We start from the raw sequence: 26,469 nt of genomic DNA, 5'->3' as shown, positions 1-26,469 counted from the left end.
TAGTAGACATTTACTACAAAACAGATCAGTGTATCCATATACCATTATATAAATATATACACACATGAATAAATAAACTGATAGAGTGCAAATAACAGATAATGGGTTATTAATAACCAGAGTTTTGTCCGAGCCAGGTTTAATAGCGTGATGGCTGTGGGGAAGTAGCTATTCCTGAACCTGGTCGTTGCAGTCTTCAAGCACCTGTACCTTCTACCTGAAGGTAGCAGGGAGATGAGTGTGTGGCCAGGATGGTCACGCCAGCATCTCTGGAGAAAGGGAATAAGTGATGTTTCAGGGCGGAACATTTCTTGAGACTGAAAGTGGTGGTTGGGGGGGGGGGGGGGGGGGGGGGGGGGGGGGGGGGGGCTGGATTTAAGAAAATGCCAGAACAAACAGGGCCAGCAACAGATGACCAAGGAAGGCTGGAGCCCATAATGGCTCATTGTTGGCTGGGGAAGAAGTGATAATGAAATGACACAGGGAAGTGAACACTGGAACACGTAGGACGACTAGGGTGGGGGAGGGAGGAGAGAGAAAGAATGCAGGGGTTACTTGACACTGGTGGTTTTGAGTGATTGATTGATACTTTATTATCACATGTGACATGTCACAGTGCAATTCTTTGTTTTGGGTACCATGCACAAGTATGCAAATAGTCAGCATGTATAGGGAGCAGGCAAAGTTACAAAATGATCAATGTAGTCCCCAATCACCCCTCTTTGTTTATGGCGGCACCGCCATGTCGGCTCCCTCTTTGTTCTTTTCTAATCGATATTGGATATTTTCTATATCCAAGAAAGATATATTGCTGGTCCATCCATCAAACTGCACACAATACTCAAGGTGTGGTCTCACTAGGGCTGTGTACAACTGCAGAAGGACCTCTTTGCTCCTATACTCAACTCCTCTTGTTATGTAGGTCAACATGCCATTCGCTTTCTTCTCTGCCTGCTGCATCTGCATGCCTACATTCATTGACTGATGAACAAAGACCCCCAGATCTTGTTGTACTTCCCCTTTTCTCAACTTGACACCATTTAGATAATAATCTTCCTTCCTGTTTTTCCCACCAAAGTGGATAACCTCACATTCATCACATTAAACTGCCTCTGCCATGCGTTTGCCCACTCATCCAACCTGTCCAAGTCACCCTGCATTCTCATAGCATTCTCCTCACAATTCACACTGCCACCCAGCTTTGTATCATCTGCAAATTTGCTAATGTTACTTGTATTCCTTTCATCTAAATCATTAATATATATTGTAAATAGCTGCAGTCCCAGCACCGAGCCTTGAGGCACCCCACTAGTCACTGCCTGCCATTCTGAAAGGGACCCGTTAATCCCTACTCTTTGTTTCCAGTCTGGCAACCAATTTTCTATCCATGTCAGCACTCCACCCCCAATACCATGTGCCCTAATTTTGCCCACTAATCTCCTATGTGGGATCTTACTAAATGTGGGTCAAGATGACTGCTCATCGCCCAAAGCCATTTGGGATGGGCAGGATGCTGGTTTTGCCAGACATGTCCATATGCTAGCGATGTTACAAATCCTACCTTCAGCGGTGCTGCAGTTCTGACACTGGCCGTATGCGCAACTTTGGCGCCTTTAAGGGGGGGGGGGGCGAGATTAAAATCCAGTTTTGTACCGCTTATCGGAAGGGGATTTAATCGGGCTGTGAGGCGATGAATAAAAATCGATCGGACTTCTGTTCCCGATTTTTTTTTTTTAAATCGCTGTACAATTTAATAGTTTGATTAAAATAAAAAGCGACTTCTAACGCCCTCAACGCCTACAACATGACGGATCGCAAGAACGGGACAAAACAAAGGGTAAATCATTTATTTTACATATAATCTTGCTTCTTGGGGTGGCTTTAATCTAATTTTACGTTGCAGAAATGTGACTTGGGCCCCATACGAACTGGAGTGTCTTTCCTGCCGATATGGAGTTCAAATTCACCGCAAATGCAACGTTCCAATCCAGAAACACGCACTCGCAAGATGATTAAAATTCCCTTTTTTTTGGACAATCATATCATAAGAACATCTAAATTGTCTATATTTTGTGTAATTGTTTAATCAATATTTTTATACTAAATGTACACAACAGCTTTAGCCACATTTATTGTGCAAAAAATAATAATTTTGATTATATTGAAAGTAGATGTTTCTAGATTAATTTATGGGAATTAAACATTAAATTCCTTTTAATCTGGCATATGTTCATGACAGTGGGATTTAAAAAGCATCATATTGTGAATTCTTGTGTGAATGGGATTAGTTTGTTATTTGGATACTTAGGCTATTAAAAACAATTATCCTTTTCTTAAGAAATTGAATTACATTCTTAATGGGAAAGTAGTGGGCAGAAAGTCATGTCATGCGTGGTTTGAAGAGCAAAAACTTGTAGTTTACAATGCCAAAATTGAAAAGTTGAGGAAAAACAAGGTGTACAGAGTTGCTTATTGGTTACAATCTGAGGAGTTTGATGATGCTACTGATTATGATATGCCAATGCACCAGCTAGCAACTGATCTTAGTTCTGATCTTGAGAATATCACATTTTTGAATTTTCAAGGCAGTCTGGCTGTTTATTACTATTTCCGTCACAACGGTCAATTTTGTAATTAGCTACAATTAGGTAATTAACTAATTATAGGCTTTAATTTCAGGTCATCCAAGTAAGATGGTTTATATTTGTTTCAGAATGCGTCAATCTATAATAACTGAAAATTTCATTCAGTTCTCTTAATTTTTAAGAACGTTTTGGGCTTTTGACTGTCCTCGATCACAGCTTTTGTGTTAAGTCAATGGAAAAGCAATAGAGAACAATATGCTAATTTCCGAGTATGAAATGGCCATAACTGTTTTCATACTGAAGGTATGAAAGTGAATTAGGTCTCAAATTAAACTTCTTTTTATGCTTTATCTGATGGGATAAATTGCAGACGTGATTTTTAACATCTCAAAATTTTGTAACATTGCCATCAATGAAATCCAAAACTGGAAAGCATGATCTTAAGATTGAACTGATCAAGAATTTGGTTTAAAAGTGCTTGGCTTCACTATTTACCCGCACACAAGGATTTCCAAAACACAATATCGACTAACTGACTGACTGGCTTGGTGATGGACTCTAGTGCAGTGCGGAGGATGTGGCTTGAAAGATCCCATGAGAGAGAGTTGAGGAGTTCTCACCATTTCCTCGTCCACAATTGCTCCCCAACCAGCATAGTAACTGTTCATTGTCACATCAGTGCTTTGATTTATTCTTCTGCAAGTTATGAAATGCTTCAACACCCAGAGGTCCAGACTAATTGCTCAGAGAATGAGGGTAAATCCCTGAAAAGTGATTTGAACAGTTAATTAAAAACATCAGGAATAAAAGACTGGAATTAATAATTAAAAGACAGTTACATGGATAGAGTCATAGAGTCACATGGTGTGGAAACAGGCCCTTTGGCCCAACTTCCCCATGCCGACCAACATGTCCCATCTACACTAGTCCCACCTGCCTGTGTTTCATCCAGATCCTTCTCAACCTATCCTGGGAAGAGAATCCAGAAATCAGAGGTGCAAAGGGACTTGGGAGTGCTGGTGCAGGATTCCCAAAAGCTCACCTGTAATTCGAATTGGTAGTTGTAGATTGGTTATTGCATGTGAATCTATCAGAGTAGTGTAGCACCACTAACACCACCTTACTATACACTTTATATTAACACCCATTTCCTACGTTAAGTTATCATACCAGCGGTCACAATGAACTAACAACCTGCTGTACTGCTATGTTATACGTTTTGATTAAAGATGTTTTAAACTACAGACCTAACAAAGAAAACAAATGCATTTATTTCAAGAGGGCTGGAATACAACACAGGGGTGTAATGCTGAGGCTCTATAAGATGCTGGTCAGGCCATATTTCGAGTATTGTGAGCAATTTTGGGCACCATATCTGAGGAAGGAGATGAGGAGGAGTTTCTTTAGTCAGAGTCTGTGGAATCTGTGGAATTCTTTGCCACAGAAAGCTGTGGAGGCCATCAATTGATATTTTTAAAGTATAGCTAGATAGATTCTTGATTAGTACGGGTGTCAGGGGTTATGGGAAGAAAGCAGAAGAATGGGGTTTGGAGGGAAAGATAGATCAGCCATGATTGAATGGCGGAGTAGACTTGATGGGCTGAATGGCCTAATTCTGCTCCTATCACATGACCTAAAGACCTATCCATGTACCTGCCCAAATGTCTTTGAAACATTGTGATAGTACCTGCCTCAACTACCTCCTCTGGCAGCTCATTCCACATACCCACCACCCTTTGTGTAAAAAAGCTGCCCCCCAAGTTTCTAATAAATCTTTCCCCTGTCACCTTAAATCTAGGAAAGGTTTGGTAGGATGTGGGTTAGACGCAGACAAGTTGGATTAGCTAGGTTAAGCAACGTGATTGGCATGGATGAGTTGGGCCACAAGGCCAGTTTCCATGCCATACAGACCTATGTAATCAGGTTGTAATCAAACTACCGGACAGTTGTAAAAATGCATCTGGTTTGTCTAACCGGGAAGGAATCTGATTCACTGTTGCAGGGTCCAAATCCTGGAACTCCCTTCCTTAGAATATTGTGGGTACAGCCCACCACTCAAGGACTGCAGTGGTTCAAGAAGGCAGCTCACCCCCATCTTCTCAAGGGCTAGAGATGGGCAATTGGATTCTGGCTGAGCCCACAAAGACCACATCCCTTGATTGAAACTTTTTCACCCAGAGAGTTGTGGATTTATGGAATTCCCTGCCACAGAGGGCAGTGGAGGCCAAATCACTGGATGGATTTAAGAGAGAGTTAGATAGAACTCTAGGGGCTAGTGGAGTCAAGGGATATGGGGAGAAGGCAGGCACGGGTTATTGATTGGGGACGATCAGCCATGATCACAATGAATGGTGGTGCTGGCTCAAAGGGCCGAATGGCCTCCTCCTGCACCTATTTTCTATGTTTCTCTGGGCCAGGTGCAGGTAAGTGGCACAACCATGGTTGGCCAACTTGGCCCACATGGACAAGTTGGGCCAAAGGGCCTGTTTTGGTGTATGACTATGAAATAATGCTAACAATAAGCAAGTGCATTAAAAAAGGCAAAACTGAAAACATTTGATGCTGTGAACAAATTTCAAAAGTTTAATTGTCAGCAGGGCAGTTGGTTCCTATTTGTGCCTCCATTACTGTTGAAGTTGAACAGCATATTCCTCTCAGTAGATCGAGGGCGACCTTTGCTCCCCAGGTGAACCTCGTTGACCCGTCCTCCGTGTTGGTGTTCTGCTGCTCCATCTAGTGTTCAGCAACGAAACCTGCAAGTTTCTGGAAGCTGCCCAGAGAACATTTCTGAATCTCCGACGTTGCATGTTATTTTAAAATGAGTACCAGCTAGAGCTGTGGTCTAACGTTCTGTCTGAGAGCTGGCACTTCATCCGATGCAGCGCTGTAACACACTCCAGTTCTGGGTGCTGATCCAACACACACAACTTCCAAGTCATAGAGTCATACAACATGGAAACAGGCCCTTCGGCATCTTTCCCATGCCGACCAACATGCTCTATCTACACTAATCCCACCTGCCTAAGTTTGGGCCAAGAAAGACACAAAATGCTGGAGTAACTCAACGGGTCAGGCAGCATCTCTGGAGAAAAAGGAATAGGTGACATTTTGGGTCGAGATCCTTCTTCAGATTGAGAGTCATGGGAAAGGGAAACTAGAGGTAAGAAAAATGTACAAAGAACAAATGAATGAAAGGTATGCAAAGAACAAATCAAAGCCAACAACATGATCAAGGAAAGCTGGAGCCCACGATGGTCCATTGTTGGCTGTGGAAAAGGTGATGAGTGGATAAAAACAGTGAAAGTTTGGCCCATATCCCTCTAAAGCTATCCTATTCATGTACCTGTCTAACTGTTTCTTAAACGGTGTGATAGTACCTGCCGTAACTACCTCCTCGGGCAGCTTGTTCCATACACTGTGTAAAAAAAAAGTTGGCCCTCGGGTTGCTATTAAAACTTCTCCCCCCTCACCTTAAACCAACTTCACAGAACGAGTGTGATAAGCTGGTAGAGAGGCTGCTGCTGCTGCTGTGCCCGATTTGGGAAGCATTCTGACTCTGGAAATGTTGTAGACAACAGAGAAAGTGTGGAAAGGACACAACAGGTCAGGCAGTGGAAAGAGAAACAAGAGTTAAGTTTCAGGTCGACCACCCATTGACAACAGCAAATGTCCAAGATCAACAGCATGATGTGGAGATAAAGAACTGCAGTTGCTGGTTTACCCAAAAGGACACAGTGCTGGAGCAACTCAGCAGGTCAGGGAGGAAGTCTGGGAGAGCTGAAAGGCAGGACAAAGCGTTGAAGGTAACACATGGACACAAGCGAGGGAGGGGGTTGAATAGGCATATGGTTGGAACAAAGGCCAGAGGTAAAAGCAGGTCAGGACCTTCCACGGGTACCAAATGCAGGCAGGTGGGACTAGTGTAGATGGGCCATGTTGGTCGGTATGGGCAAGTTGGGCCGAAGGGCATGTTTCCACGCTGTATGACTCTAAGGTACGAGATAGGATTGAAGAGTTGCAAATTGTGAAGCCGGAGGAAGGAATGCAGAAGGAGGGGAAAGGGGGGAAATAGGTCTGAGTTCAGGTGGGGCGGAGAAAGCGTGGGGGAGAGAAGAAAGAGAGGGGGAAACACTGGGGGGGTGGGAGAGAGAAAGAAGAGGGGTAAACACTAATGTCCTTCACGTTGTCACCCAGTCTGTACATCATAATTTTTTTTTAAAGGAATGCCCAACAAAGATTGTTTGATAATTACTTGAACATTTTTATTGAGAACAGTGAGAATGGAGGAAAACTAAGAATGCATTTAATGTACAAAATCGGATAAATCATCCTATTGACAAGCGTGCAAATGATGATTGGTTCAGATCTGGAACACTGGATAATCATACAAAAATAAAAATAATCACTTCACTCTATGAGTAGGGTGGCAGGCAATGCCCCATTCAGCCAAGAGCGTTGGATTTATCGTGTCCCCGCTTCAGTATACTGTGGAAGGCAGCAGTGGACGCAAAGCTTCACTCTGATGCTGGTTCACCCCAGTCGGAGGGAAGTCATTTCCTTCCATTCGGCACTGTGCACATCCCTGCCATTGTAACTCTGCACATAAACAAGTCCATGGTCTGCACAAACTGTGGCACGGGAGGAAAGTCTGGCGAACATTATTGACACTTGCAGGTACTAAACAAGAGCTGGGAGAAAGGGAAGCAGGGGTCACCTCGTTATCCCCATGCAGAACAAAGAGGAATGGAAGCCCGGCTGCATTTTTATGCTACATTTGAACTTGAAAAGGAGAAATAAATAAGGAGACAAAGTAGGGGTATACAACAAGCTTGTGCACACTGCACTTCCGTCAATCCGACCCAATGCTTGCTAATTAGGTTTGGTGCAGCGACAGTGGGAATGGCGTTGCACATCATGTTCGATTAAATGATGTGTGCCCATCAGACTCGGTATGTAGATTGCAGACACAAAACGTTGATACTAAGAAACAAATCAATTTTACGAAGGCAATCACAGATTGCAAATGTTCTCTTTTATGAATATCATGCAGTAAATCGCAGGCTCCAACATATATGGACCCACAGCTCGCATCGGCCTATATAAGAGCTCACTCGCACACAAAGCATCTACACTGGAATCATCATCACTCCTATCGATTGCAGTCCGTTGTTCAATCCTTGTGCATCTTGTCAAGGCATTCCTTGTGTCTGATCTCAGTAACTCCCTGCAAAGAGAGAGAAAAGAGGATTAGTGAGGATTGTGGCCCAAGCTTGAGAATCACAGATTAGGATGAGGGATAAAGGTAGACCCAAGGAACTGCAGTTGCTGGAATCTTGCACAGGGCACAGTGCTGGATTAACTCAGCGGGTCAGGCAGCATCTCTGGAGGACATGGGTAGGTGACATTTCAGGTCAGGATCCTTCTTCTGTCTGAAGAAGGGTCCTGATCCGAAAAGTAATCTGTCCAATTTCTCCAAAGATGCTGTCTGTCCCACTGAGTTACTCCAGCACTTTGTGTTCTATTGATGAGGAGAGTCTGTCCAGGCTGGGGCTGTATTCTTTGCAACAAAGGGGACCAAGAGGAAATCAAATTGAGATGTCTCAGTGTGTAGGTGAGTAGCAGAATCAGGGGAAAGTTGATGGGAATTTAGGAAGAATTAAATGAGATTAGTGCAAATGGGTAGTTGGTGGTTGGCATGGAATAACATTTAGTGCAAGATTAAGTCCAGTTAAAGTCCGATTAAAGAATACCCTGAGGGTCTCCAATGGTGAGACAATTAATTTGCCATGTTTCCCTCCCCCCAGATGCTGTCGTAGTGTTTCCAAAGTCCGACACATAGTGCTTGAGTAGCTCAGCGGGTCAGGCAACATCTCTGGAGAACATGGATAGGTGATGTCCAGGTCAGGACCCATCTTCAGTGATCATTTGGGGAGGAGGGAGAAAGTTGGGAGAGAGCAGGGGTAATATCAAGCCTGGCAGGTAATATCTGGTGAGGGGAGCCTTTGATAGGAAGATGGTTGGACAAAGGCCAGAGATGAGAAGATAGAAGGTGCGAGACAGAAGGATTGAAGAGTTGCGAATGGCGAGACTATTAAAAGGAATGTAAGCTGAAGGGGAGAGGTGAAATGGGTGTCCAGTTTGGGAAGGGTGGAGAGGGGGGGGAATAAAGGAGTGAGTGGGGGGGGGGGGGGGGGGGGGGAGAAGAGGGAGGGGATTTGGGAGTTAGCTACATTTGGAGAATTCAATGTTCACACAGTTGGGTTGTAAGCCACCCATGTGGAACATGAGGTGCTGTTTCTCCAGTTTGTGTGAGGCCTCGCTCTGGCAATGGAGGAGGCCCGTGTCAGAAAGGTCAGTGTGGGAATGGGAAGGGTAATTAAAATAGTTAGCAACATGGAGATCCAGTAAGGTACAGTGGATCAAGTGCAAATGTTCAGCGAAACGATCGTCGAGTCTACGCTTGGTCTCGCCGATGTACAGGAAGCCACATCGGGAACAGCGGATGCAGGAGATGAGGTTGGAGGGGGTGCATGTGAACCTCCATCTCACCTGAAACTACTGCTGCGGTCCCTGGATGGGGGTGAGGTACAGGGACAGGTGTTGCATATCCCGCAGTTGCAGGGAAAAGTACCTGGGGAGGGGGTGGTTTGGGTGGCAAGGGATGAGTGAACCAAGGAAATACAGAGGGAGCAGTCTCTGCGGAAGGTAGAAAGGGGGGGGGAAGGGAAGAAGGGACTGGTGGTAGGTGCACATTGGAGGTTACGCAAATACCGGAGAATGATCTGTTGGATACGGAGGCTGGAGTTGGATTTTATTTTGGATTTCCAGCATCTGCAGTGTTTTGCTTGAGCACGGAGAGGGTTGGATGACTCGCACTACTTACCATAGCCAGCTGCCTTCCTATGTTTCCCACGGTCACTCCCCCCGAGAAGAATATACAAGGCAGCCAAGAGCGAATGTACAGAAAGTCCGGTGAAGTGTACCTAGAGTAACAAGAAACAAACTTTGCCTTACTCCTTGCCTATGCAAAATGCAGTTGCATTAACTTACACGTGAGGGGTCAGAGAATCTCAGATAAGAGCAAGAAATACTGAAATAATTATCAGGTTAGGGAATATCCGTGGGAAGAAAAACAGTAAACATTTTAGGACAAACACCCTTTGCAGAACATTAGAATTCTGTCTAAAGAATCTCTAACCTGAAACGATGAACTTTATTTATTTTGTTGCTGATACTGACCGGGCTTCATAGTTTATTTTTTACTTTTAGAGGCGGGGTAGCACGGTGGCGCAGTGGTAGAGTTGCTGCCTCACTGCGCCAGGGATCAAGGTTCGATCCTGACTACAGGTGCTTGTCTGTACAGATTTTGTACGTTCTCCCCGTGGGTTTTCTCCTGGTCCTCCGGTTTCCTCCCACACTTCAAAGACATCCAGATTTGTAGGCTAATTGGTGTGGTAAAATTGTAAATTGTCCCTAGTGTGTGTAGTATGGTGTTAGTGTGTGGGAATTGCTGGTCGGTGCGGACTCGTTGGGTTGAAAGGGGTGTTTCAAAGCTGTATCTCAAAATTAAACTAAACTAGATACAGCACGGCAACAAGCCCTTCAGCCTACTGAGTCCGACCAGCAATCACCTCGTACACTAGGGACACACTGGGGGAAATGTAGAATTTTACCAAAGCCTATTAACCCACATATCTGTACTTCATTGAAGTGCGAGAAGAAACTGAGGCACCCGGAAAAAACCCATGCGATCACAGGGAGAAAGTACAAACTCCGTACAAACAGCACCTGCAGTCAGGATCAAACCCGGGTCTCTAGCACTGTAAGGTAGCAACTCTACCGCTGAGCCATTGTGCCGCCCTAGCTGATGAATGTTTCAGGCATTTTCAGTTTTTAATGTCAGGTGCTGTGCATCTGCAGTTATTTTTATTTTCACAATAATTAGATTATATTGACATTGCAGTGGACTTTCAGAAAACTTTTCACCAGAACTTCAAAGGAGGGTTAGGTCGACCATTGCAGGAAGGATATGGAAGCTTTAAAAAAAAGGGGTGCGGAGGTGGTTTACCAGAATGATGCCTGGATTAGGGGATTTAGCTACAGGGAGAGGTTGGGCAGACTGGATTATTGTCTCTGGAACGCCAGAGGTTGCGGGGTGACCTGATTGTGGAAGGCACAGATATGGTAGACAGTCAGAATATTTTTCCTCCAAGCTGGAAAAAGCAAATACTAGAGGGCATAGCTTAAAGGTGAGAGTGGTAAATTTTAAGGAGGTGTGTGGGGCAAGTACTCGACACAGAGGGTGGTGAGTGCCTGGAATGGTTGATGAAGATATGCTGTGGCATGTAAGGGACTTTTGGTTAGGCATATAGATATGCAGGGAATGGGAGGGATATGAATCATCATGTATATCAATGGTGGATATAGATCATAAATAATAGTTGGTCATGGCATCATGTTCAGCACAGACATTGTGGGCCGAAGAGCCTGTTCCTTCGAAGGATAAGGAAGCTCGGCATGTCCCCATCAACTCTCACCAACTTCCACAGATGCGCCGTAGAAAGCATTTTATCGGGTTGCATCACAACACGGTTTGGGAACAGCTCCATACAATTATTGCATTAAAAAGGTTTTTCAGTACACCTCTGTACTGGTGACAAACAACTAAACCAAACTAAACTGATAATGAGTGAACAAGGTAGAACTGTTGTTGGCAGAAAGGCCATGGTTGTAAAGGGCACCACTGCTAGACTGGGACAACATGGCATACGAACTTGGGATCATCCTTGATTTTTCCCAGTCTTACCATCAATGGGAGAAATAGAATATCTTTTTTTTTTTTTTTTAATTTTATTTTTATTAGAAGTACGGTAAATTACAATCCTACACAACACATATATCTTAATACATTTTTTGTACCGCTCCATTTTTTTTGAGCTTTAAGAAAAAGGTAGAAGTAAGGAAAGTAAAGAAAGTGCAAGAGAGTCGTGAAGTGCAAGAGTGTTGGGAAAAGAAAGCCCCTTAGGAAAGAAGTTAGAGAAGGAAGTAAAGTGAGAAAATAGACCCTAGAAAAGAAAGAAAGAGAAAATAGAAACAATCGCTCTATTATAACATTAAACTCCGCAGAAAGGGGACTACCAACCAAGTCTGTTTTTGTTGTTTTACCTCCCATTACCAGGTCCTGATACCACTTATTTATATATTTGTTTTTTTTTTAATTACTATTGCACCTCATACTTGTAATAGGTCCAGAAACATAGAAACCCGTCTTTTGGAATTGGTCTGCTTTACCTGCTAGGAGGGAAATAGAATATCTTGCTGCTAGGATGTACATTGTAGTTTCAGCCGATGGTTAGGAGACTCTTCTTGAGTGGGGTGTGGGAAGGGGAAGTGATTTTGTAACTACTGAGGGGGCTTGTGGAACTATGTATCGATCTTGGGGGCTGGAAGGTGACGGGAGGCAGGGAAGAAGATAGCAATCCAGACCATTATACTTACTGGTAGATGCCGTTATACACCAACAGTTGAGTGACCAAGGTTGCCACGAAGGCTATTGTAAGGCCAAGTCCAAATCCACTTCTAGAGCGATCAAAGGTCCACCATAGGCCCAGTGAGAGGGCAGCCAGAGTCATCGACAACTGCATGTTATTGGCAAAATCTAATTTCTGATTGAACACCATAATTAAGGAAGAACCAAAAACATCTATGGATTGTCACGTGAAATATCAGGCCTGGTATCACATCTACCCCCACACCGACCTGATGTTGAATACACGGCAGTGGAGTGTTTGACATTTCGTAAATAAGTAACTTTTAGTTTAGAGATACAGCGCGGAAACATGCTCTTCAGCCCACCGAGTCTGCACCGACCAACAATCTCCTTACATTAACACCCCCCTACACACACTAGGGACAATTTACATTATACCAAGCCAATTAACCTACATACCTGTACGTCTTTGGAGTGTGGGAGGAAACCGAAGATCTTGGAGAAAAAACCCAGGCGGTCATTGGGTGAACGGACAAACTCCGTACAGACAGCGCCCGTAGTCGGGATGGAACCCGAGTCGATGGCGCTGCAAGCGTTGTAAGGTGGCAAATCCACTGCTGCACCACTGTGGCCACTGATCTTGTAATTTAGACAGCGCCGAAACAGGCCCTTCGGCCCACCGAGTCCGTACCAACCAGCAATCACCTCGTACACTAGCACTATCCTGCACACCAGGGACAATTTACAATTTTACCAATGCCAATTGACCTACAATCCCGCAGGTCTTTAGGAGTGTGGGAGGAAATACGAAGCACCTAGAGAAAAACCACGGGGTCACAGGGAGAACGTCCAAACTCCGTACAGACAACACACTTTGTCAGGATCAAACCCGGTTCTCTGGAGCTGGGAGGTAATCATTCTAGCGCTGCACTGATGCCCCAGGTGTCTTCTCTGAGGAATGAACTCAGAACTTCAGATTGTGAGATTGAGTTTTACCAGCTGAGGTGTTGAGAAGGAATCTCAGTGGCAGTGTTGGAGAAAATGGGTGATTGTCACTAAAATCAACTTTTAATTCCGCCCAAGAACACCTAAGGAAATAATCTTCACCTTAGCTGGAAGTGTAAGGAAACACAATCAATGGCCATTTGTTTACAATTTCCCTTTCCTTTGAAACCAATTAATTAAAGATGTAGCAGATGGTCTGATTAGTATCAGCTTTTCTTTCAACAATTTCCCTGAATTCCAAGAGTTGATGGGATGGAATAATTAATCGAGTACAGAAGGCACAGAATCCGGCTTTGAAAGATGACGGTGAATTAATAAACCTGCGTCCATACTAGAATGAGAAAGAGAGCGATGGAATGAGTGGGAGAGTCTGACAGAAAATTGTTAGCTGTGTTGCTGAAAACTGATCATCCCGCATGGCTGGAACTGACCCGAGACCAATACCGTGTGAGCAAATGGAGGAGCTGAAATGAAGTGAGGAGGTTCATCTGGGCAAGTGTGTGGTGCCACACTTAGGCAGGTCAAATATAAGGAGACTGTACACAATTAATGGCAGGACCTGTAACAGCACTGATGTGCAGGGACATTTGGGTCCAAGTCCATAGCTCCCTGAAAGTAGCAGCACAAACAGATACAGTGGTAAAGATGGTGGAGATATGCTTACCTCCATCGGTTGGTGCATTGAGTATGAGAGTTAGGAAGTCATGTTGCAGCTTTACAGAACTTTGGTCCGGGTGCATTTGGAGCATTGTGTGCAGCTCTGGCCCACCGCATTACAGAAAGGATGTGGAGGCTTTGGAGAGGGTGCGGAGAAGTTTATGCAGATGTTGTCTGGACTAGAATGTATTAGCTGGAAAGAGAGGTTGGCAAATTTGAACTGCTCTCACTGGATTGTTGGGAGCTGAGATGAGATCTGATAGAAGTTTATAAAAGTTTGATATGGTAGACAGTCGGACACTTTTTCCAGGGTGGAAATGTCAAAGGTCATAGCGCTAAGGTCAGAGGGGGATTGTATAAAGAAGATGCATGGAGCAAAGGTTTTTTAACACAAATTCACACAGTGGCACAGTAGTAGAATTGCTGCCTTACAGCGTCAGGGACTTGGGTTTGATCCTGACTAAGGGATGCTGTCTGTACAGAGTTTGTACGTTTTCCCTGTGACCACGTGGGTTTTCTCCGGGTGCTCCGATTTCCTCCCACACTCCAAAGATGTACAGATTTCCAGGTAAATTGTCTTCTGTAAAATAGTAAACTGTCCCTAGTGTGCAGGATAGTGCGAGTGTACGTGGATCGCTGGTCGGCGCGGACTGGGTGGGCTTGGTTCCTAGCTGCATCTCCAAATATCCAGTGGAGATTGTTGCCGAGATTGGAGGACTTTAGTTGTGTGGAGACACTGGATAAGCTGGAGTAGTTTTCCCTGGAGTGAAGAAGGCTGAGGAATGACATGATGGAATTATACCAGGTTATGTGAGGCGCAGACAAAGTGCATAGTCAAAATGTTTTTCTCCTGGAAGAGGTATCAAAAACAAGAAGCTCAAGATGAGAAGCAAGAGTTTTAAGGGAGACTTGAGGTTGGTATTTTTTACACAGAGAATGATTGATATTTGGAGCACACTGCCAGAGGGAGTGGTGGTAACAGATACAATTACTATGTTTAAGAGACAGAGTGGCACATCTGGCAGAGATGCTGCCTTACAGCACCAGAGACCTGGGATTCAATCCTGAACTCAGGTGCTGTCTAGTGCGGAATTTCCATGTTCTCTCTGTCGCTGCGGGGTTTCCTCCCACATCCCAAAGACGTGCAGTGTTGTAGGCTAATTACCTCTGTAAATTGGCCTTCAATTGTAGGGAGTGGATATGAAAGTGAAATAACGTAGATTTAGTGTGTACGGGTGATCGATGGTCGGCGTGGACTCAGTGGCCTGAAGAGTCTGTTTCCATGCTGTATCTCTGAACTAAAAAACGAATTAAGCAGACCCTTAACTGGGTGAGGTATATGGCCCTAATGCAGGCAAATGGGATTTGTGAAGATGGACAAAAAGGTTGACATGTATGCATAAACATACACAAAGTCCTGGGGTAACTCAGCAGGTCAGGCAGCATCTCTGGAGAAAATGGAAAGGTGACGTTTTGGGTCGAGACCCTTCTTGAGATTGATTCTGGGGGGAGGGGGTGAGGGCACAATACTCCTGTCGGAGAGAGGAAGGGAACTTCATCAAAGTAGGCATACCTTGAGGAGATTTAGCAGTGGAGCAGACAAAATGAAGAGAGAAGGAACTGCAGTTGTTGGTTGCTGTTGACCCAAAGGCTCGTTTCCATACTGCACGACTGTACGACTTATTTCACCCACCCCTTGCGAGGTAAATAGTGGGACTACAGAATGATGTAATGGCATTGTCCCAAGTTTCACAAAACTACTTGGCAGGGACCAGCGGATGGCATTTGGAAATAACGCAGAGAACGGTGGATGTGAACCAGGTTTTGGCAGGAATTTGCTGTGCCCGCTAACATTCGGAAGGATACAGCACTGGCGTGATTGATGCCAACAAAGACTGCTACACATCTCATGACGCTCGCCCATTCCCGTTTGAACTTGTGCGGCTCTCCGAGATGGCTGTCGATGCAAGGGTACAGCAGACCCACCACGGCTGTGGAAAGGACAGAAGGTAAAGCAGTCAGGGCAGCAAACCATAACCATGTAGAAACAAAGAACTGCAAGATGATGGTTAATACACACAAAACAACACAAAGTATTGGGGCAACTCAGCTGGTCAGGCAGCATCCCTGGAGAACATGGATAGGTGACGTTTCGGGTCAGACTCTTCTTCAAACCCGAAACGTCACCTATCCATGTTTCCCACAGCTACTGCCTGACCAGCTGAGTTTCTCCAGTATTTTGTGTCGCCGTAAACCATAATCATAATGTACGTTGAAGAACTTAAGAATTCCACTACGATAGTGTGGAAACAGGCCCTACGGCCTGAGTCCACGCAGACCATTGGTCACCCATACACTAGTTTTATCCTAAACACTGGGGTCAATTTACAGAAGCCAATTAACCTACAAAGTGGGAGGAAACCAGTGCACCCGGACAAAACCCACGTGCTCACAGGGAGAAAGGCCAAACTCCTCACAGGCAGCACCCGTGATCCGGATCGAACCCGGGACTCTGGCGCTGTGAGGCAGCAGTTCTACCGCTGCATACAAGATTTTGGCTGGTCTTCCGCATCACTAGCACTTTACCTGCACTGACAGGTGTACGCCAAAGAGTATGACTGGTGGCTCCGTGGCCTGGTTCGGTAACTTGATCGCTCAGGAGCGATGGAGGCAGCAGAAAGTGGGGGCCATTGCCAAGTACTTCACAGGTACTGACTTTCCCACCATCAAACGGGTTTGCAGGAAGTGCTGCCTCAAGAATGGTCAACAGTGCATGGTTCATCATCATTGCATGCACAAACGTACAGTGAAATTCATTTTTGGATTGCAGTTCAGTAAAGTATTGCAGCTAATATCCTTAAAAGACCCACACCACATTGGCCATGCTTCTTTCTCACTGCTACTGTTGGGAAGGAGGTGTAGGGACCTGAGAACCGTGACCTCCAGGTTCAAGGGCAGCTTCTTCCCATCAACCATCAGACTCATTAACCACCCTGCACAACTCTAACCTCAACCCTGATCTCATCTGCCTGTGAATGATCCATATCCTTCTACTCCCTGCACTTCCATCTATACCCTGCACTTCCACTAAAAGTCTCTTAAATGCCACTTTCATATCGGTCTCCACCAACAACCTTGGCAGTGCGTTCCAGACCCCCACCACTATGTGTGTAAAGAAACCTGCCCCCGCATATCTCCATTAAACTTCCCCCCTCTCATCTTTTAGCTGTGCCCTCTAATGTTGGACATTTCCACCCTGGGAGAAAGGTTTTGACCGTCAACCCTGTCTACGCCTCCCATAATTTTATATACTTTTGAACGATCTCCTCCCAGCCTCCAGCATTCCAGACCAAACAAGCCAAGTTTGTCCAATCTCTCCTGGTAGCCAATACCCTCTAATGCAGACAGTATTCTGGTGATTAGAACTGTGTACAGAAGTACTGAACTCTGTCAAACCACAAGGTTGGCAAACAGGTACAGGAACATTAAAATAGCTTTCTCCATTGAACTGTGTGGGAAGGAACTACAGTTGCTGCTTTATACCGAATATAGACAGAAAGTGCTGGAGTAACTCAGCGGGTTAGGCAGCATCTCTGGAGAAAAGAAATAGTGAGACGTTTTGGATTTCATCAGACTGACAGTAGTGAGGGGGTATTAGATGTTAGAAAAGGCAAGAACAAATCAGGGCCGGCAACAGGTGACCAAGGAAGAGTGGAGTCCATAATGGCTGATTGTTGGCTGGGGAAGAGGTTATAACGAAAGGACACAGGGCTGTGAACAGTGGCACTGGTGGGGCAACTAGGATGGGGGAGGGGGAGAGAGAGGAAAGACAGGGGTTACTTTAAATGAGAGAAATCAACGTTCATACCACTGGGCTGTAAGCTGCCCAAGAGAAATATGAGGTGCTGTTCCTCCAATATCCATGCGGCCTCACTCCAGTGGAGGAAACCCAAGACAGATAAGTCAGTATGAAAACTCCCCCCACTCACCATATAGCTCTGCCCTCGATTGTTGGACATTTCCACCCTGGGAAAAAGGTTCTGACTGTCTACCCTATCTATGCCTCTCATAGTTTTTATATACTTCTCTCAAGTCTCCCCACAAACTCCCTTCAAGTTCCTTGTGAGATTTTGGTAGTGCTGCACTAGCAGATTTTGTGATTATTGAATGTGATTCCTAGTATTAGCTGAACACACACCAATTTCACTTTTTTACATGTTACGTAGTAGTATAATACATTTTCCACTGAACCCGGTGGGGTTGAAGGGAGATCATGGATACATCCAGGCAGCCCAGATCTCAGTTCTGGCCTCAAACATACATGTTCCTGATTCCTGGCATAATAGCCTCCAACCCTAATTCCAGCCAGAAGGTGTGAGAGAAGGAGTTGTAAATAGAGAAGCCAGAGGAAGGAAACAGACCCTTCAGCCCACTGAGACCATGCCAGCCGTTCATCACCCATTCAAGGGCCTGTCCCACTTTCACGACCTAATTCACGGCCTTTTTTACTCGTGGACATTTTTCATCAGGCTAGAAAAACGCCCCGACCTACTTGATGCCACGAGTACCTACGACTAGCATCATGACCTACCTACGACCTCATGCGAGTATGAGTCAACGACAAACTTGGCAGAGGTCATGAATTAGGTCGTGAAAGTGGGACAGGCCCTTCACTCTGCTTCTATGTTCTCCCACTTTCTCATCCACTCCCTACACACACTAGGGGCAATTGACATCGGCCAATTAGCCTATAAATCAAACTTGCATGGCCTACAACCCAATGGTATGAAAACAGAATGATCTAATTTCAAGTAATACTCTGCTAACCCCCTCCCTGCACCTTCTGCCGCACACACATTTTGCAAACCACACCTTGTTCCTTTCCCCTTGTGCTCACCTCCCACCCTTTCCATCTCAGAGTCCCCCATTTCCTTTTTTATCCCTCCTCTTTCCCCTCCATCCATCGCCTTCCACCCATATTCCTCCCTCAGGGCTAAACAATAGACAATAGGTGCAGGAGTAGGCCATTCGGCCCTTCGAGCCAGCACCACTATTCAATGTGATCATGGCTGATCATCCCCAATCAGTACCCCGTCCCTGCCTTCTCCCCATATCCCCTGGCTCCGCTATTTTTAAGAGCCCTATCTAGCTCTCTCTTGAAAGCATCCAGAGAAAAAGCCTCCACCGCCCTCTGAGGCAGAGAAGGAGTAAATATTTCACTCCTTCTCTTCATTCACTGCCTGACACCAAGGTTGTCTCCTGTTCACCTCGAGCCTTTCTCACTTACTCCACCCATCTGCCGATCACCTCTCCCTTCACCTCTATCTATCTATAACTAGCTGGGCTTCGCCTCACTCCATCTGCCTTTTGCAGCTCTCTCCCCTCTACTCCATTAGTCTGAAGAAGGATCCCGGTCCAAAATTCCGCCTGTCTATTTCCTCTAAGATGCTGCCTAACCTGCTGAGTTCTTTCAGCACCTTGCATTTTGCTCAAGATTCCAGCATCTATGGTCTCTTGTGTGTCCACTCTTGAACCAATGGTTCGTCTATTATCGCGGGTTCCAAGATTATTACCACTCATAAGTACAATCGCCAATTAAGTACATAATGCATTGAAACAACCCACTGAGACCATATACAAGAGTTGCCAGGGTTTGGCGCCATTTTCAAATTCCCGGCTGCAGCTGGCCCTAGAGGTCTGTTGCAACCACTCACTTCTCTACAAGCATTTCCAAAAGGTGATGCCATGCTCTCTCAAATCTACCTAATTCAGTTATTCTGTTATTGCACTTTAGTCTTCATTTGCACCGTTTCAAATTGCACGATAATCTTTTAGCCATTCTGCTGTTTTGTATTTATTGTTGCATCTATTATGACTACAGTAATTTTGATGAAGGGTCTCAACCCATAATGTTACCTATCCATGGTCTCCAGAGATGCTGCCTGAACCACTGAGTTACTCCAGCACATTGTGTCCTTCTCAGTGTTATCCAGCATCTCCAATTTTTTGTTTCCATATTACTACATGCTATTTAATCTATGAGCATCATGTAACCAAATAATTTAATTGCACCATCACTACATTTTCTATTCTACCATACTACATAACTAGATCTATTCTATGTTTTCCTTGATCTCCTTTCCCTTTGTCCTGTTTGCACTCCTTCCACTTCCTTATCTATACACTTCCTTATCTATGAACCTCCCACTCCCCTGACATCAGTCTGAAGAAGGGTCTCGACCTGACACGTCACCCAGTCCTTCTCTCCAGAGATGCTGCCTGTCCCGCTGAGTTCCTCCAGCATTTTGTGTCTTTCGATTTAAACCGGCATCTGCCGTTCCTTCCTTCATATAATTTTATTGCACGCTGTGTGTACAACAATAAATGAATCTAATGTAAATATACCAGTGTTTTCCCAACATTTGTGTATAAAGTCATGAGGGGAATAGAAAGGGTGAATGCATAATCTTTTACCCAGAGCAAGGGAATTGAGAACCAGAGGACATAAGTTTAAGGTGAGTGGGAAAAGATTTAATTAAAACCTAGGGGCAACCTTTTCACACCAAGGGTAGTGGGTGCATGGAACAAGCTGCCAGAGGAGGTGGTTGAGGCAGGTGCAATCACAACATTTAAAAGACATCGGACAGATTCACAGATTGGAATGGTTTAGAACCAAATGCTAATAGGTGGGAAGAGCATCTTGGTCGGCATGGGCAAGTTCAGCTGAAAGACATGTTTTCATGCTATCTGACTCTAGGACATGAGAATGGATGACTTGGAAAGAAAGGCCAGATCAGTAACACTGAAAGTTGCTTAAAATTATGGAAAACAGATGTTTAGACTAACAGCCATGTTTCGCTCTGTCCCTCCCCCACCCTAGTTCTCTAACTTGTTTCACTGTCCTCCAGATTAATTTTAATGTTTGTGTGCCTCATTGTCATCTCCCCCATAGCCAACAATGAAACATTCTACTTTTCCTTGAACATCGTCTGCTTTGATTTGTCCTTTTCACACCTTACATTCTCTTTGTGCCTTTGCATATCTCTAGTTTCCCTCTCCCCTGACTCTCACCCTGAACAAGGGTCTCAACCCGAAATGTCACCCATTGCTTCTCTCCAGAGATGTTGCCTGTCCCCCTGAGTTACTGCAATATTTGTGTCCAGCCACATTTCAAAGTCCGGCTGTACAATGCTCTGGAACACCAAACTGATTCAACTCATGGAAAAAAGATTGTTTTTTTATATAGTACTCCTGGCACCTCTTTTGCCATTGTTGTCGCTGTTGTTGAGATCACTGCAATGCAAGAGGCATCTGCAGGTAATGAGCTACCAACAAACTCCGAATAAGTGAATCGAGGACAAAGGGCATCGGTTTAAGGTGAAGGAGTAACTTTTTCCCACAAAGGGTAGTGGGTGTATGGTGCAAGCTGCCAGAGGAGGTGGCTGAGGCTGGAACAATCCCAATGTTTAAGAAACATGAATAGGACAGGTTCATAAGATCTTAAGAGAAAGGAGTAGAATTAGGCCATTTGGCCCATCAAGTCTACTCTGCCCTTCAATCATGGCTGATCTATCTCCTAACCCCATTCTCCTGCACTCTCCCCAAAACCTCTGACATCCGTACTAATCAAGAATCTATCTATCTCTGTCTTAAATATATCCACTGACTTCGCCTCCATAGCCTTCAGTGGCAAAGAATTCACCCCCCTGGTTTAGAGGGATATGGGCCAAACGTGGGAAGGTGGGACTAGTGTAGCTGGGACATGTTGGCTGGGGTGGGCAAGCTGTTTCCACGCTGTAAGACTATGACTCTAATCCAGCCAGCTGTTCTCCTAATGGATGGGAGCCGAGTGAGCGTTTCACTTCCTGGTTTCCCTTCACTTTTGCACAGTGCAGTGGCATGTTGCGCATAGCAACCAATCAGGAGGGGGGATCCCCTCTCACCAGTTCCAGCTCGGCCAATGAACAGGCGGCTCTGCCTCCGCGAGGCCACGCCCCCTCCAGCATGTTGCAATTTCATGCAAATCCTGTGACACGTGGCGCGGAACAAACATCTGCCCTCAAGCATCAGATCAGAACTGGGCAAATGTATAGAAGGCAGACACAAAAAGCTGGAGTAACTCAGCGGGACACGCAGTATCTCTGGAGAGAAGGAATGGGTGACTTTTCGGGTCAAGCGACTGCAGGTGCTGGTCAATGCACAAAATCAACACAGAGTGCTGGAGTAACTCAGTAGGTCAGGCAGCGTCTTTGGAGAGCATAGATAGGGAACGGTCTGAAGAAGGGTCTCGACCCGCAATGTCACCCATTCCTTCTCTCCAGAGATGCTGCCAGTTCCGCTGATGTAATCCAGCATCTTGTGTCTAGTTTCAGATCGAGACCCTTCTTCAGACTGAGAATATAGCGGAAATACTGCTACCCTTATGATCACAAGCGCACATACCACCCCTTTTTGTGTAATTTCATACAAAAAAAACACATGCATTTTGCACATGCATTTCCGAAGGTCAATTGTTTCACCAATTTATTTAAAAAAACATTTCCAAGTTGTTCAATTTAAGTTTGTGCTGCGATCTCTTCCTCCCACAAATACACCTTCAGTATCTATTTAACTAATCTTTTTTTTTTTAAATCACATCTTGCACATGTTTTTAATAGTATTGATAAGTTTTGGTGCTGCTGTGTAGTCGGGGGATTTTTGCTAAAGTCACGCGTGGCTAATGGAGTGCCCGGTAGAAGTTGCTTTAACTAGCGAGTTTTTAAAGGCACATTAATAATGCCGCTTTCAGCAGATAAAAACGGGGCTCAAAAAAAGGAGGGATATTTGAAAAAAATATCTACAAGGAATTACATTCTTATTAATGATAGATGGGGCGGACGCTTGAAAGTAATTTGAGTTAGAGAGGCCTATAGCCACAAGGAACTGCAGATGCTGGAATCTTGAATGCTGAAACAGAATGTTGTATTGGAGTCTGAAGAAGGGTCCCGACCCGAAACGTTGCCAAGTCCATTCCCTCCACAAATGCCTCCTGACCGGCTGAGTTACTTCAGCAGTTTTTGTGGTTTGCTTCATAACACCTGGCGGGTTCACATTTTAACTGAAACTGTTCGCATTTGATAAGGTTGATGTATATAGCGATCACGTTGACATATTTTTATATCACTTCCTATTACAAGCCATCGGGTTTGATTAGTACAGGTGTCAGAGGTTATGGGGGAGAAGGCAGGAGAATGAGGTTAGGGGGGAGAGATAGATCAGCCATTATTGAATGGCGGTGTAGACTTGATGGGCCGAATGACCTAATTCTACCCCTATCACATGATCTTATGATCCCCATCTCCAGCAACTGGTGATTGGACAGGGTGAACTATTTTTGATTGCTTAATATCAAGGCAGACTTCTTAGAACCAATACTTTAACCAATCTCCCTCTGTGCTGTCTGCCCTGCTGAATATTTCCTCATATTTTCTTGTTTTTGTTTTGTTATTGGGGCGGGACTGAATAGAAACTTACTATTTTAATGGTTAGGATGGTGCTCACTTCAAATTCTTCCCCGGACGCTTGACACTGTTAAAAGGCATACAAGTCCTGATAAATTATAGACATAAAATGTTGGAATAAATCTGGGTTCTGACCCGAAACGTCACCTATTCTTTTTCCAGAGATGCTGCCTGACCCGCTGAATTACTCCAGCATTTTGTGTCTACCTTCGGTACAAACCAGTACATGCAGTTGCTTAATATTCATTTTGGCCTGGTGAATTATACTGTTGACTTCAACCTGAAGCTTCCCTCCTTTCTCACCCACTGGCATTTGCAGGACCAGTCCTTCCCAACTCCCCTTCCTTACCTGCAGCCGTGCCGCAACAAGGTGGCACCCACCACGCGGAAGAGAAGATTGTGGCGATTACTTCTTCGGGGAACAAGGTGACGTGTCTCTGGATCTGCAGCAAGTTTAACACGAGGGCCAGGAAGACTCCCACGGTGAAGAGCACTAATCCCCGCCGCAGTAAGTTCATGGCTTTGGCGCTGGCGAGGGAGCCGTAGGCAGCCGCCAGGACCGAGGTGAGGATGGTCATCATTTCGTGGACCTTTGCCACCAGTAGCGTGCTGGTGGAGATGCTTTCAGACCTATGTGCCCGGGCGTAGCTGTAGGTCCAGCAGCTCTCTTCAATCCTTGGCATTTGGTGCCGGGGGACTTCCTGGCGTGGGTCTACACTGGAATCACCTGGGGTGACCAGAAACACAACACAGGGGCACAATTAGTCTGACTTCACTGGCACGGAAATGTTGAAACTCCAAGTCCTAAACTTTGCGAACTAGGAACAAAATAAAAAGTTCTAGTCCAACACACATCCTTATTACCAATTACATTAACATGTAGTGGCTGTTATGTTCAATTCCAAGAAAAAGATATCAAGAAAACATCACAAGCACCCCAGAAGCATATCCTGAAATAAAGGGCAGAGGAAACCACAATAAAGTCAATGAAATTATGGCTACAACCTAAAACCTTAATAGAGGGGGAAAACACTGACACTGTTTGCATTTGATAACATTAATGTATATAGTAATCATATTGACATATTCATTCTATATCTCTTCCTATTACAAACCATTCTCGTCTCCTGCAACTGTTAATTGAACACGATGGACTATTTTATTTTGCTTTTTAAACACAGACATATGCTTATTGCAATCTGGGAAACCAGAGCTGTATCGCGCGTTATAGCAATGGAACCCAGGCGATGAACAAACTAAGGCAGTAGACTTACCAGTCAAGCTACAGCATTCAGCACCGTCTGAGGTCTGCTTTCTGGAAAGGTATTATTTAAAAATATATATACGAGTTTGCTGTCGATTCCGCTCCGCAGCCGCCGCGTTACATTGTTTGTTAAATTATTAGGTCACATCCTGCACAGATCTATTCCTACAGCGCAGACAGGCGAGCGGTCATAACAATCTGTCTGGTGAGCGGAGTGGAGCCAATGGCAGCCTGGCGGCCCATATGACGTTCAGGACACACCACTAGCTGCACCGTCCCCATTCACTTTCCCTTTCCCTTCTCTTCACCTCTCCCTCCCTCCCTCCCTCCCCCTCTCGCGGGCGGGCAAAGAGAGGAGGCGAAGCCACACCTCCCAGCCAGGGCATCGCAAGTTGTACGTGCCGCCCCGCCCGGCAGTTTCCTGATAGCGCCGAGTGTATTGGAGGCAGAGTAACGCCAGGCAGGCGGGACCAAAGATACTAGAGCTCCTCTACAATCTTTGGGCGGGACAAACAAGGGGAAGGATATCACCCCAGGGGGGCAGGCAGCAAGAGTGCTTTTGAGCAAAGATTTGCTTTTGAGTGCAAGGTGCTAGGTATAAAGACAATTTGTGAACACTACCGAATATAACACTAATGAATAGGGAGGATCTGCAGATGCTGCAGTTTTAAGAAAGATGTTCTGAAAAAGGGTTTTGACCCGAAACATGACCCATCCTTTCTCTGCAGAAATGCTTGTCCCGCTGAGTTACTCCAGCATTTTGTGTCCATCTTATGTTGTCATAAGATATTATGCGACTCTCCGTCTGATGGAGGGTCTCGACCCGAAAAGTTACCTATTTTCTCCAGTGATGCTGCCCGACCCGCGGAGTTACTCCAGCGATGCTGCCTGCGGAGTTACTCCAGCATTCTGTGTCTATCCTGGTGGAAAGGGTGCAGAGAAGATTTACAAGGATGTTGCCAGGACTCGAGGGTCTGAGCTATAAGGAGAGGTTGAGCAGGCCAGGACTCTTATTCCCTGGAGTGCAAGAGGATGAGGGGCGATCTAAATGAGGTGTACACGGTCATGCAGGGAATAGATCGGGTGAATGCACAGTCTCTTGCACAGAATGAGGCAATCGAGAGCCAGATGGCATAGATTTAAGGTGAAGGGGGAAATATTTTATAGGAATCTGAGATAACTTTTTCATGCAAAGGGTGGTGGGTGTATCGAACGAGCTGTCGGACAAGGTAGTTGAGGCAGGTACTATCACAACGTTTAAGAAGCAATTAGACAGGTACATGGGTAGGACAGGTTTAAAAGGTATCATAGAAGAAAATAGCATACAGGAGGCCATTCCGCCCATTATACCTGAGCTATCAAAGAAAGCTATGTAAGAGTTTCATTGTTTCATTGCCTTCGGCAGATATGAAAGTTAAACACTTTTGACTCATGGCCCTTTGTTCACTTGCTGGTTAGGGCTCTTCGAGTACGCATCCAAGTTCTTCTCACAACAGATAGAACCGGAGTATTGCTTTCTCTCTGTTTCTGTGGGTCCTGAGCTGTCCAATGAGGTCAAGGTGGGACCTGTGGATCTACCACAGATTCGGGGTCAAGAGATGTTTGGGGAGATGGGTAGTTGGTGAGGAGACTGTTTCTTCTGCAGTTTGTCTATGCTCGTGATGCACTACCTTCTCAGCGCCAATGCCCCTACATCTTCTAGGTGGTGTTCCAAGTGTTCTTTCCAATGGATGTTGACCACCTCCCTCTTTCCTCACCAAGTGAGTTAATACTTCTTCTTAGTTTAGTTTAAGAGAAATTTTGGAGTAATTCAGAGGTTCAGGCAGCATTTCTGGAAAAAAGGATAGGTGACGTTTTGGGCCAGACCCCTTCTTCAGACTTAGTTTAGTTTAGAGATACAGCGTGGAAACAGGCCCTTTGTCCCACCGAGTGTGCGTTGACGAGCAATTACCCGTACACTAGATCTAT

General features: G+C 45.2%; 1 protein-coding gene across 1 annotated transcript; it reads right to left on the bottom strand.

Annotated features, from left to right (window-relative positions):
- Nucleotides 1–6,822: 6,822 nt before the first annotated feature.
- insig1 (insulin induced gene 1) lies at nucleotides 6,823–24,805 on the bottom strand. The gene is made up of 6 exons (XM_055664279.1): nucleotides 24,512–24,805; nucleotides 23,587–23,964; nucleotides 15,604–15,728; nucleotides 12,084–12,250; nucleotides 9,469–9,568; nucleotides 6,823–7,809 (listed from the first exon to the last, which is right to left on the bottom strand). Exons 2-6 carry the CDS (start codon nucleotides 23,918–23,920, stop codon nucleotides 7,756–7,758), a joined length of 780 nt encoding a protein of 259 aa, XP_055520254.1. The 5' UTR covers nucleotides 23,921–23,964; nucleotides 24,512–24,805; the 3' UTR covers nucleotides 6,823–7,755.
- Nucleotides 24,806–26,469: the final 1,664 nt, after the last annotated feature.

Source organism: Leucoraja erinacea, chromosome 2, assembly GCF_028641065.1.
Source record: "Leucoraja erinacea ecotype New England chromosome 2, Leri_hhj_1, whole genome shotgun sequence".
Lineage (NCBI taxonomy): Eukaryota > Metazoa > Chordata > Chondrichthyes > Rajiformes > Rajidae > Leucoraja > Leucoraja erinaceus.
Note: the sequence above shows the minus strand (reverse complement) of the source record. Positions and strands in the feature narration are given on the sequence as shown.

What these genes read in the sequence shown, in the direction of transcription:
- insig1 (XM_055664279.1), bottom strand. Translation starts at nt 23,920, where the DNA reads ATGCCAAGGATTGAAGAGAGCTGCTGGACCTACAGCTACGCCCGGGCA. An exon ending in TTGTTGCGGCACGGCTGCAG is followed by an intron (nt 15,729 to 23,586) that starts GTAAGGAAGGGG and finishes TCCTTTCCACAG; the next exon opens with CCGTGGTGGGTCTGCTGTAC. An exon ending in GCATCAATCACGCCAGTGCT is followed by an intron (nt 12,251 to 15,603) that starts GTATCCTTCCGA and finishes GTGTTCAATCAG; the next exon opens with AAATTAGATTTTGCCAATAA.